At 26.4% G+C, this 13,746-nt stretch overlaps 1 protein-coding gene across 1 annotated transcript in view; it reads left to right on the top strand.

Moving 5' to 3' along the window:
• The first annotated feature begins 6,546 nt into the window (after nt 1-6,546).
• Nucleotides 6,547-13,746, top strand: part of LOC129980736 (glycosyltransferase-like domain-containing protein 1) — a 28,086-nt gene continuing 20,886 nt past the window's right edge. Inside the window, exons 1-3 of the mRNA XM_056091118.1 lie at nt 6,547-6,561; nt 9,115-9,190; nt 11,790-11,850. Coding sequence (XP_055947093.1) covers nt 6,547-6,561; nt 9,115-9,190; nt 11,790-11,850 — 152 coding nt within the window. The remainder of the gene's footprint in view (nt 6,562-9,114; nt 9,191-11,789; nt 11,851-13,746) is intronic.

Below are 13,746 nucleotides of genomic sequence, written 5' to 3'. Positions count from 1 at the left end.
CAATCAGTTTTGTCAATTATGGATATAACAAATATAGTTAGAATATTGGAAATTTTGCATTTAACATTATAATACAGCATTTTATTATAAATATTTTTATGCGCTCTACCTATTGTAAAGCATATAAAATATTTATATCACCATATAGGTTTGAATATTCAGTCGGACTCCGATTTAACGAACTTCTATTTACTGATTTTGAGAGTTAACGAATTTTGCTTCTTCCCCAATTAAAGTGAAGACAAAGTACCAATTCAATGAATAGTAAACCCCGAATTAACTAATTATTTCAACACCTTATTATTTCTTTTTTTAGTTTATGTATAAAAATATTTTATTACCTTTCAAATGACTACAGTACCCATCTTGTCTGGAATACATGAGTGAAGTGTTAGACCTTACAGATTAATAAATCATTGGAATTTCTCATGGGTAGGATAAGAATATCTTTTTTTATCGCTCCTCTTTCCGCAGCGCACAGAAGTCAGGTGTTCTGTACTCTCAGTTTTGTAGAACATTTAATTTTTGAAACATTTGAAACATGTCGGTACGAAAATTTACTCTTTGAAAGAAAGGTTTAACATTTGCCTTAGCAGAACATCTTGAAATATCAACGTCAACTTTAGCTACAACTTTAAACATCGAGCAGACGTTTTAAAAGTATGAGTAGAATATGGTGAATGCTCGTCGAAATAAAAAAATCATTAAAAGCTTATAATCTTTCTGTACTTGAATCTAACCCAGTGGAAAGGTTTAACATATTTCGTCCCCCAAAAAATAACCATTCTCTGATCAAAGAAAAAGTCAAAATATGAAAGGCTTTTCTGAAATGAATGGTTGGATTGATGGTTTCAAGAAAAGATACCACGTAGTTGAAAAGAAAGTGTGCGGAGAAAAGGGGGATATAAATCAAAATATAGTATAAAACTGGAAAGAAAAGTTGTTCAGCCTTATTGACCTTCCAACATTTCCAATGCAGATGAAACAGGACTTTTTTATGACTGACAACCCGACCAAATTTTTTCTATGAAAATGAAAAATATTTTGGCAGGGAAAAAACAGCAAAATCAAGATATCAATTTTGTTTCCGATTAATGATGATGGGATTGACTAGTAGAAGTAATTTGTGTTAAAAATTAGAAGTAAAGATGCGATGTTTTAAAAATTATAATAATTAAATGAATCATTATTAATAATATTATAATTTTTATAAGATTAATAAAATTAATATTTTTATAATTAACTTTGTTCGACAATTCTATATAAAATTAATAAAAATAATATTAAACAAATAATTTTATTAAGAATAATTTCTTACTTTATTTCAGATTATAAATATTTTGTGTTATTTTCCAAAAACTTTCAGTATTTGGTCGAAGACATGCCACACTTTTCATTTGCATTATTTGGCTTTGAGGGTACCTATTCCAAGAATTTGTTTTTATTTGCTGTAATTTATTTATTAAAGCATTCAGTTATGAAATTGCGTTTCTAATGGGGTCAATTCATGTGACGTAAAAGTCACATGTCATGAGCTATTCGCGCATGGCATTTAAGTTTCATCCGCATCGCTTTCGTCGATTAGTCTGCCATTAACGTTCTCCGCCGAGTATGAAGCGGATTTTTTTGTTTACATTTGAAGTTATAATTTTTGAGTCATTTTCTTTCCTCTTATTATGTGTTAACAGAAGAAATACTGGTGTGCAGATGGATGCATGCTTCAATGCGAAACACAAGAGTGACTGTCATGATAAAATGTTTCCTTATTTTCCTTTAAACAATCCTGACTTGGGTTGATAGCTTTGGTATAGATTTTTTTAAGCCTTCGAAGTCGGTGATATGCTACGATCATTTTGAAGAATTCATTCAGTGTGTGTCCATTTATTAAATATAGCTGTTCCGGTAATTTGGTAGAAAAACTATTCGAAGAAAAAGAAATCGGTAAGCGATTTGCCATCAAAAACAATCAAACAAAAATATGAGTGCATTTCTAATTTACTTTATTCACATTTGATGAAATTTCTGATAATTTTGAATATGCTTAGAAGGTTTTAAAATGTTTACATGAATATTACATTGCATTTTTCTACAAAATTTTATCTAAATTTAATTAATGTAAGTAAACAAATTCCTGTTGCAAAAATAACAACTGCTATAATGCTAAACTTAGGTGGAAGTGAATAAATTTCTTAAAGATTTATTTAGTAAGTGAATCCTTTACTAACTACTAAAAATCCAATTTTCTTATTGACTGTTATAATATATATATATAATTGATGTATTTTATTAAAAGTGCTCTTAATTTGATAAATTGAATGCTATATATAAGAAATATATATATATATATTTAAGTTTTGTAAACAGATGTCATTTAGTTAAGTATATAAATGCAAGAGAATTGATTACTAAGCAAAATTATATGAATTCTGATTTCAGTGGAATGTACTCTGCTTCTTCCCAGACTATTACTTTTTCTGAAATAATCGACAGGATCAGCAATTTGCAAAATGAGCTACAAGAACTTCAGGATTCTGTAAGAAAGAAAGAAATTCATTCCAAAAAATATTGGACTCTTTTTTTTTTTTTTTTCTATTTCTTTAACATATCAATCTTGAATTATAAAATTCTGTAAAAGCATGAAAGTGTTTCTTTCAACTACTCTTTATATCCTATTTTAATTCTCTCTCTCTCTATATATATATATATATATGTATTTATCATGACCTTATTCTTGTTTATTAAATTTACTGTATTATATGTTTTTGTTTTATTTTATGATATTCATTCAATGTAATTTTTATCAATGTAACTTTAGCATTAAAAAAATTCATAAATGTTCTGCTTTAAAAGTATATTGTTCAACATTATGTTTTTATTGGTGATAAAAAAAAAATGTTGTTTAGAATCTAGGATGTTTCTGTTGAATAAAACTGATTTCATCATTTACATTGACATTCTTGTAATACTGTGTTTATATTATTTCTAAGTGTCTAGAAAAATAGATGTTGATAAATAGTAAATAGTTTTTTTTGAATTAGTGAGTGCATTAAAACATCCATTTGATCCTATTTTTCCAAATAATTATCATATATATTTTATCTATATATTTTTTTTGTAATGTGTAAATAAAAATTATGAAAATTTGATTTAGTTTGTTTTCCCTTAATGATTTCTACAAATTAAAATGAAATAACTAATTCATTAAGTTGCATAGATTTAAAAAAAGGTATCTATGCCTTTTATATTTTATAATTTGAAATTGTAAACATAATTTATTCACTACATACTAATTTGAGTTTCAAGTTCTTTCCTCCGAGCAAACATAAAACATCAAAGTCTCAATATTAATAAAAATAATTACATAAAAAAAAATGTAATAATTTTATTAGTAAGCTTTAAAATATTAACTTATCTAAGAGTAATAATTATTTTTTAAAAGAACTATATTCATAAGATTCAACATTCAATAGTATTTAAATAATATATAAAAAAGAACATATGTAATTTTTCAAAAACACTGCCATAGTCGTTTGTCAAAATGTATCCTTTGGATAAAAAAGGAAAGGATATGGGAAAGAAAGGAAAGAATAAAGTGGCACCAAACGAATTAAAAAGCGATGGTAATTAATTATACAAAAACAATAATTCCATTGAAAATACTAATTAAAATTTTAATATAAAAATAAAATTATATAACTACGAAAATTTGGATTAAATAATTCAAAATAATATCTTTTTTAAAAAAATCAGAAGTTTTTCATAATTGATCGGCTAGCGTAATATTTACAAAACGATGGTTTCATCAACGTTATCGACAGACATCACGATATGCGCAGAACGATTGAAAATTGAACAGAAGCGGTTTGTTTGGTACATGACACGTGACCGTGAATTGACCCCATTTCTAAATAAATTTCTAATGGTAATTAGCTCCTTGCTTTACAAGATGTCTACGTCATTAAAAACTTAGAACAATTTTTAGCTATTCTTGGAGGTCAAGTGCCAAAATTCAAAAGTTTTAATTCATTTATAACTCCATCGATAAAATTTAATCATCATCACTTTTTCAACCTATTTAACTAGCTACCATCGAAAGTCAGACAAATTTAAAAAAACATATATCAATATGATCAGTGGCAATATTGGGAAAGAAGAGATTTCCCAAATTCGATTGTGGTCATACTAAGTAATATATATATATATATATATATATATATATATATATATATATATTTGCTCTGTCAGATGTATTGATTCTTGTTAAGACTTTATTTTAAATAATTTTTTTCATAAAATTCAAAAAACTCTTGTGTATGTACCTGAAATGTTATTAGAAAAAGTTAGCGCGACTCTTATTCTATTTTTAATTTCTCACTCGAGTATTCCAAAGCAAAAAGTATAAATGCTAATTTTGCTATACCCTAATGAAAAATATTGAAGTAAACAAAGTGTAAAATACTCTCAAATATTGTTTTATGATAATCCACAGTGCAAGTAAATAATGCTAACCGTTAATAATTTTTTAGCAATATTATTTTTTGTACTTCTTTCTCATCAAATAAAAATTTCATTTCTAAATTGATTTTTTTTCGTTTATTGACGTATCTTGAACTTGAATACCAAAAAATTTCTATTCTTTAAAAAAAAAACTCTGTGTGCTCAACGTTTTCCATAAATCTATTAATATTAATTTTATTGTATCAAAGATTCTAATAAAAGAAACAACATCTTGAACTATTTTTTGTGTAATAAGAATTCGTTACTTTAAAAAATCGCTCAACACTTTAAGTAATCAGAAACAAACTAAGAGTTTTCAATAAATAATTTTACTTTAAACATCTGAGAGGATGGGAATTAACATAACACAACAATTATAAAATCTCTGTTTGAGTAATGTCTGGTAATTGTAGTTTTATCCTAGTTTGAATTAGCAGTATTTTTTAACTGACCTCTTTACTTTAACCTATAGTAAGAAGGAGAGCACGAAACCTGAACTGGGACACCATCTCCAAATATCTAAGCTACAGCAACGAGGAGATATTTAATGAACGACATTTTCAGTAAATGTTGCAAAATTATTTAATTAAATTTATAAAATTCACACATTAATTACAAGAAACTGATCTCTAATTTAATAACGTATATTGGTTATATTGATAAGTTAACCATTTATTTACATACCAGTAAGATTTAAACAGATAGATTACAAGTTATGTAAAATTTTGAGCTAATGTAGTTATAATACAAAAACATTGATGTTGAAAAAAAAAAAAAAAGATAAAATCACTATTTGGTGAAAACTCGATTGCTGAAAGAATGAACCGTATTTAGAAAATACCAAACAGGATTTTAGCACTTTTTTCATGTGTGTGTGTAGCTTCCATCTATAGACTATGTGATGAGGGGCGAAAGAGGCATCAATTGAAACAAAGGGAGAGGGGGGGGGGCGAATTAGTATTACAAAGAGCTTCTGAATGAACGACAGAGTGATGATGGGTATTCTTTCTGTAACACAAAGATTCATTAAATCAAAACAATGAAGTCACGGTGATTATGATGCATCTTACCTTATGCATCAGCACCTTATAATGCTAAGATTTTTTTTCTTTTTTGAATTAAAGTTCCGAAATTGTGTTTTTATACAAATACAACTGCGAAGAAGAGAATACTTTAAAATACCGAGAAAATCATTTTAAAGTTATGAAAATATCCTCTTCTTAATCAATAAAACTTATGAATGAGTACTCAACATTACGCCGTAATTGATTTTCTTATTTTAGTGTTAATCAATTTACTGAATGGTAAAAAATGGTGCAAATTTCTATAGATTTTTATTTTATGTAATTGCAGACGATAATTACTGTTAAAGAGCGAAAATTGATTAAACATTTCTACAGTCAATCTATTCTGCAGTGAATTTTATATCATCTGAATAGAAAAAAGAATTATTTTTTTAGAAGAAAGCAAAATTTATGTTAAATGAAAACATTTTGATCTGAAATTAAATTTGATCTTTAGCCATTTGCGATATTATGACGGTCGCTGAAGCTCATGTTTCACGAAGAATAGATCTATAAATTGTAATATCTTTAATATCTAATCTTTCAAAAAGTGGGCATTGCAAATTAATTTTGGGAATTTTTCAAATTTTATGAATATTTCGAAAACTATTCATAGTATACGCACATTTTTTTGGATTTTGACAAGTATGTCAGCTTTGCTTCCAAGCAAAAATTTTATTATGTTACCTTTCCCCTTTCTTTCACATTCATGTTTAAAAAATAAAAATTATTAATTTTTTTTAAGTTTATGCATTTATTTCTCAATTTTATGAAATGAGACAGTTTTCTTTCAATATGCGAAAAAAATTGAGTAATATTTAACAATTTCCGAGATATCGCTGAATGTGCAAGACTCATTTAATATTGGCAGCGTCATTTTTAAAAACCCTATAACTTTCAAAATTAGCTTCAGAATTCTATAAGTTTTATTGGGATATTGATTTTATAACGACAAATTGATTCAGTAAAATACTTGATAGCTGTAATGGAAAATTTCAAGGTAGTAATTAATTTACTATGTTAATCAGCTTGGTTAATCAGTTTGTAATTGGACAAACTTGTAGCCTTGAGTCATTTGCATCGATAACAATTTTGTGAAAATGTGGTAATAAAAAAATAAAAAGATGGAACACCTCTGTAACTTGATTACAAAAGTGTTCCTTTTTTTTTTTTTGACGATTTACATATTTTTATTTTTGAAACAAATTTGAATCTCAGTTCGCTTTTTAAAAAAAATATTTGGTAAAAAGAAAAACAATCACGATTATTCTTTTTTTTCCCCAAGTTTATGAAATGTGTGTCAAAATTCATATTCTTCATTACTGTAAAAATTATCATAGAATCAAAAGGATTACTTAAGTAGCAATTTTCGAATAAAAATACTTGCTGTTTATTTTCCAAATGTACAATTTAAGTTTATTTGTGAATACAGAAAAGCTGTTTCTTCAGGTATAGAAATAATCCGGGAGAAAGAAGACATATCAATAATCATTCCTTAGAAAGTTTCATCATTAATTAAAACTTAGCTCCATTCTCTAGTTTTAAATAAACTTTCAGTTTGAAAATAAAGACTGTCTTTTCTATAGAGAAACAAGAGGGAATTGTCTCGCATATTCTCCAATTAAGGGTTTTATCCCTTTCATCTTACATAAAATTGCGGATCTTTGTAAGGCAGCAAATGTCTTGCATGCAATAGATACGAAATACAGTTTTTTGGCACATATCCAATATTTTTATTGAATCCATTACCCAAATGTGTATTTTAGGCGGTCCTCCCCGATTGTTTGAAACCAAAATTTGATACGGAACAACAGTTTAGTAACAAGATTATATTCCGAATTTTAGAAATTTAAATCAATGCGTTTTATGGTTATTAGGTTAATATTCCTGAAATGTTCAGACCGACAAACCGTCAATATTGAGACAGATTTAATTCAGAATTTGATAAGAATCTACCTTTTAGATACCAAATTTGTGTACCAAATATTATCTATCTAGCTGTTTACATTTTGTAGTAATCGAATTCACTTATAATGAGGCAATCAGACAGACAAACGTCATTTGAATGAATTTTGTTCAAAACTTGAAAGAAAAATATAAATTTCGTTTAAAATCCATATACCAAATTTCGTCTCTTAGCTTAAAGCGTTTTTGAATTATCTTTTTTATAGATAGGTGTGCTGAAGGCATAATATCAAAAATGTGGTTTTCGAACTCAGTGAGGTTTGAAATGAATTCTCTACATTTTGCATGCGTGAAAGTGAAAAAAGAGGGAAACATTGATATGAGGATAAATATTTAATCTAGAATTTAAATAAAAAACTAAGTCTAGGAAAAGAGAGAAAAAATTGAAGCGCATGAAATTCATTAAGTTTGAATAATTATGCAAATATGGGATATAAAAAAGCTTACGTATTGCTTCAGTAAATATAAAAACAGCAATGAACTGAAAATTTAATTGGCAATGAATTCCATTTAATTAACAATATTCCATAAGAAATACTACCATCTTTTCACTTTCAAAACTTCCTCAAATTCAATATTTTTAAAACTTTGATGGATTTTCCACAAAAATTTTTACTGCCGATTTTGGCTAGTTTAATCATAAGGATAAATCAACTTCCTCACCAGATAAAATGAGAAAAGCGAGGAATGATCGTAAAATTTTTTAAAGTCTTAGTTGGGCCAAATGAGTAAACAGCAAAAATAAAGCTTTTCCAAAATGTAAGAATGTATAGCTATTTTAATTACCTTACGTGTAAAAATTGAAATATAATGCTGTGGAAGATGTAGACCACGAAATTACTCATGTAATAATGATAAATTTTATTTTTACTTGCAAGCTTTCTTAATGTTATAGCAGTTTTCTCTCGGATATCAAGACCCTTAGTTTTTATTTCTCTCTCTCTCACACACACACACACACACATACACAATCTAAAAAACGACAACTTAGCATAGTAACTTATCTGAAAAAATAATGCCAGTCGAACTGACAAGACATGATACAATAGATACATATTGTCTTCTTTTTCTGCTGATGCTAAGGGGTATCTCCTCATAAAGACTTCGACCAGTATGTCGATTCAAAGAATGAACGAACCAGACATTCATTTCCCATTTACTCAATGGATGTGACTAACCGGTTCCGGAATCGACTAGTTCGATTTGGGATTATTCGTTCACTTTACGATTCCTCAATTGCAGTCTTGAATGAATGACCCGTCATCACTACCATGGCTATCAGTTTACATATTTTTTTGAGCTGATCAAAGCAGTTTCTTTCAATAACGATTTCACTCCTCAGAGTACACATGTGGTGATTGTAAACAAATTCTGGTAACATCCTTGCTGCTTTTACGTTTATTTTTTCCATGATCAGTTAAACTGAGTTGAATTAATTTATTGAAATACATTTAAAAAAGGGAAAATTTTAAAATGTCATCGAAACAAATCTTATTAATCGAAGCATTTTATGGAGGGTCTCATAAACAACTGATTGACTTAATAGCAGAACTTTTCCCAAAACAGACGGAATTATACACTATGACAGCTAAAAAATGGCATTGGAGAGGTTTGGCCTCGCCTTTGTATTTCTCAAGAACCATTCCAAAAGATCATAATTTTCGGTAAGTTAAAAGAAATTTAATTTTTTCACATTTAAATAATGACTGAAAGCTTTAAACTGATAATTTTCCATAATAAAAGTGATTGCAGCTGAATTTTGAAGCAATACAAATCAATTTTTAATACAATGATATATCTTGGTTTATTTTAGATTATTTTGCTAATTAAATATTTTAACTTTTATTTTTTACAAAATCATTCATATGCAATATAAATAAATCAATAAATATTTTTTTTAATTTTGATAATGCTTTGCTAATGAAAGAAAAAGGCCAAATTCTCAGTTAATTATTTGTAATAGCCGATTTTGATTGGATTACAAACTACTCATACCCTAAATGTTATCATCTATAAATAAGTTAAAATATTTCAAATGACAGTTTTTTTTTTTCTTTCTAAATATTGTATTTTTTACACAAAACTAATTTAGTTTGCTTTCTACAGAAAAAAAATTCTGAAGATTCATAAATAAAAAAATTAGATATAATTATATTTTTAGATATATTTCAGATTTTTCTGCATTTCAGAAAAATCCGTGCCTGGATTTTAAGCATCTTCAGATTATTTTTAACAATGTGAATTTTTCAAATTAATATCTATATTAAAAAGCTTTTATATGGATAAAATTTTTATTAGATTAAATAATGCTATTTAATTTTATTATGAAAAGCTTCATTAAATACTATACAATTATTCTCAAAAACAAAATTTAATGAAAAAAATCATTACATCTTTTTGTGTAAATTCATGAAAAATTTGAGATAACTTCTTTTTCTTAACGTTAATTTTTTGTTTAGAATTTTAATAGATACTTTCTGGTTAAGATAATTATATTATATTCAAATTTCAATATAAATATTTCTTGTATTCTTTGAACATAAATTTTGTAGTAAAACTATTATTAATTTAATATTAATATATTTGATCAAATCTTCTATTTTTAATCATGTGTTTATCTACTTTTAATTTATTTATAATAAATTTTGAAATAAAGTTATCATTACTTTAATCTTTGTATATTTGATTCAAATAAGTAAATATCTGAATGTAACTACTGTTTGTATTCAGATGCTAACTTACTTATTAATTTCTTATATCTTACATAAATTCATTTCTTCATATTCATTCAAACTAGATATTTATTAAATCTCTCTCTTTTTTTAATTATTTCTCTGTCATATTGGTTGCATAGTTTTTCACATTAGCAGGACAAAGACTACGTTTTGCATATAAAAATTATCTCTTACATATATTTTTTTAGGAATATTTAAATGAAAGTTTATTTGTACATTAAAAAACTTGTAACAACACTTAATGTGAAACAACACTGTCTCATACATTCAAATATGGTAGATATTTTTTGTAGCTAAGTACATAATATACGTTCATTCATTTTTTAAACCATATGCCTTTATATATTATTAAATATATATGTGTTTTTACTCAAGTTAATTATAAATAACATACTTCTAACTGTCACTGGATTATTTAAACTATATAATAGTTAAGTAAAATTAATTTAAAAAATGTGTTATATTTTAAAGAAACACCTGCTTTCAGTTGGCTTAAAACTTTTAGATTCTGCATAGGTATTTCTTCTTCAATTGTTTTTATGTACAATTGATGCTTATTTTCTTCTAAACACAGCTAATGTCAAAGAAAGCTTAAGATTATGTTAAATATGGTTGCAGAATCTCTACAGATATCCATTTGTCATTTGTTACAGACGAGAAGTGGCAGTTTACAATTAGACATCATAATTTGTAAAACTAAACTAAGGAAACACAGCATAGGATTACCAATATATATTCAAGTTGCTAGTTTTCTGAATGGTATTATAGTTATAGACAGTTCAAAATGACTGTGCATAAAAACTATGAGTTATATTATTATTCTTAGTTAAATACTCCTAAAATATCTAAAAATTATTGGTATAAGTATCAATAACAAGATAAAAGTATTTGAATAGAATTTAATATAATTGTCGTTCTATAACATAAAATTATGATATGAAAATTGTTTAATTTTATGAATCACTGTTTTAAGATGAATAAAAACTGATGCATGGTCATTTGCCTATAATTTAGATATTTGTAACCTTCTACATATTCTCTGCTTGATATATTATTAATTATAGTATATATTTTAACAAAATTTGAAAAGGCTTCAAAATAATTGGAGTTTTTCTTACCCGTCACAAATAGTGTTTTAATTACAATGGAAAAACATATCTTGTAGTAAAAGTAGCAAGAGGGGGAATATAGTTCTTATATAATGTAGTAATGCAGTTATGTATTTAATACATTATTAATTCTTTAAAGAGTCATTTTTAACAATAAATGAATTATTAATACATTTTTTTAAAAATTTAATGTTGACTTCTGAAAAGAAATTTATTGAAATTTACTCAGTAAAATCAATTTAATTTATAGTGCAATTATTTATGATTGTTCTAGAGGTATCATTAGATGACAAAATCTTGCTCATTAGTTCTAATTAAGAAATAGGAATTAATTTCTAATTGCATACAGTGTTTTGTTACCCATTTCTGTTAGTACATTCTAGGATATTATATAGCAACATCTCTATTTTTCCACTCAGCTAAACTCTATCTCTTCCATCATCTGGATTCTTGCCCCAATCTTCAGGCCCTTTTGAAGATGTAAGAAGTTATGCAATTTTCTTTATTGTATTTTATTCCTGATAGGCTGTTGAAACTTCTGTCATTAATTATGGGAGGTCTTCATAAAGTAGATCAGATCAAATCAGAAGTAGTAAAACATTTCCCTCTGGTTATTCATTTGGCAGTTGTATTTTCTCCAGTGTAATAAACTGTTAATAAATAATGAATTATTAACATAAGACATTGTTAATAAATAATGAATTTTTAACATTATTAAAATGGGTTGTATGGGAAATTTTTTAAAGCTGTGTAGCATTGTTTAAGCCTTATGTTTAAGATAATTTTTATCTTTTAAACATATTCTATTTTCAAAGATACAGGATTCTAAGACAGAAACATTTAGTACAATTTTGATGTTCTTCTGCATAATGCATTTTATGCAATGAATAAACAATATAATGTGATATAATATAGAATTAATTATTTTTTAGTTAGATTTTTAAAATTAATCTCATGCTAGTTAGATACATTAATTTATTTACAGGTACAGTAATCTTTTTGTAATCTGGTTGATACCAGATCAGAGGATTGTAAATTTAACAAAAAGAGCTAGATTAGTGAAAGTTCGTAAAAAAAACAAAAACAAAAAACTGCATATTAAATGAATAACCAATCTTAAGTTTATTGAAAAAAAAAAAAAAAAGCTGGAATACACATAGTTATATATAAAATTATACCATATATAGTAAATTTTACTATATCTGAAGAGCGGCTTGTTGTTACCACAGCAAGATTTCTAATATCAATATGAAGGAGTTGCTTTCCCTTTTATGCTTCTCACTCACTTTCTAAGAATGCCGGATTTATGACGAAGTGTTTGATTATAGAGAGATACTATATACAAGTGATTAAGGATGGTATTTTAAAAAAGAATTGTTACCCTATGTATTTTAAAATAATTTTTTTTTTTTGTGCTGGAATGAAGTATTTCTCTTTGTTAAGGTAGCTAATTTCTCTCTACAAGCTTATGTATATTATTATAATTTTACAATTCGAATATAGGTTATGTCTATTCCATAGTCATAATTATTGTAATTTGGCGGGAATAGTTTCCAAGAAACTTTATCGCATAATCTCTGGTAAAGGCGTTATTCTCCTTCCTTTCCTTTGCTAAAAATTATCCTCCTTCCGCCAAAAGCAGTGAACGACACAAGAGCTCAAATTTTTATTTTCAGATTATCTCACAAGTGAGTTTTGTGCTTCATAGCATAGTAAAATAATAATAATTAAATAATAAGTGCAAATAATAAATTAGTGCAAATATATAATAAGTCTTCATAATGAAAAAAATTAATATGCATTTTTCGACTGATTGAAATCAAAATTTAAAAATCATTATGAGTTTTTTAACAAGATGACATACTAAATTTAATCTAATTTATATGCATTTGGAAATACAGACCGACAGAGAGTCAACCCTAATGGGTTTCGTTCAAAAAATTTTTACGGACTTAAGGACTACACTTTAGAGACTTAAACTGTGTGCTAAATTTTATCCATCTAAGTCTCCAAATTTGGTGTAAAGGTCACATACTAAATTTCTTCAGTCTACTGAAATAATTTTTCAGTTACTTTCAAGGATTGACAAAAATGTATTTTTCGGACTTAGGAAGGTTTGATTTGTGAAATTTTGTCAAACTCTGGTGGTCGATTTTTTTTTCTCAATTATAATATTTTTTCTTTGAGTGCTTTATATACAAGAAAGTGAAAAGAAATTTAGCGCAAATGAATATGGAGACTGAAAGAAATTGAGTTAAAAGGTAAATGTCGAGAATTAGTGACGTCGGACTTTATAATGTTGCAAAGAGGTTTTCTCTTTTATTGGGTTAATGCAAGTACAGATGAGAACAAATATTTGATTCAGCATTTCATCGA

The sequence above is a fragment of the Argiope bruennichi genome, chromosome 8 (genome assembly GCF_947563725.1).
Source record: "Argiope bruennichi chromosome 8, qqArgBrue1.1, whole genome shotgun sequence".
Lineage (NCBI taxonomy): Eukaryota > Metazoa > Arthropoda > Arachnida > Araneae > Araneidae > Argiope > Argiope bruennichi.
The sequence above is the reverse complement of the archived record's forward strand: the minus strand, read 5'-3'. Positions and strand labels throughout refer to the sequence as shown.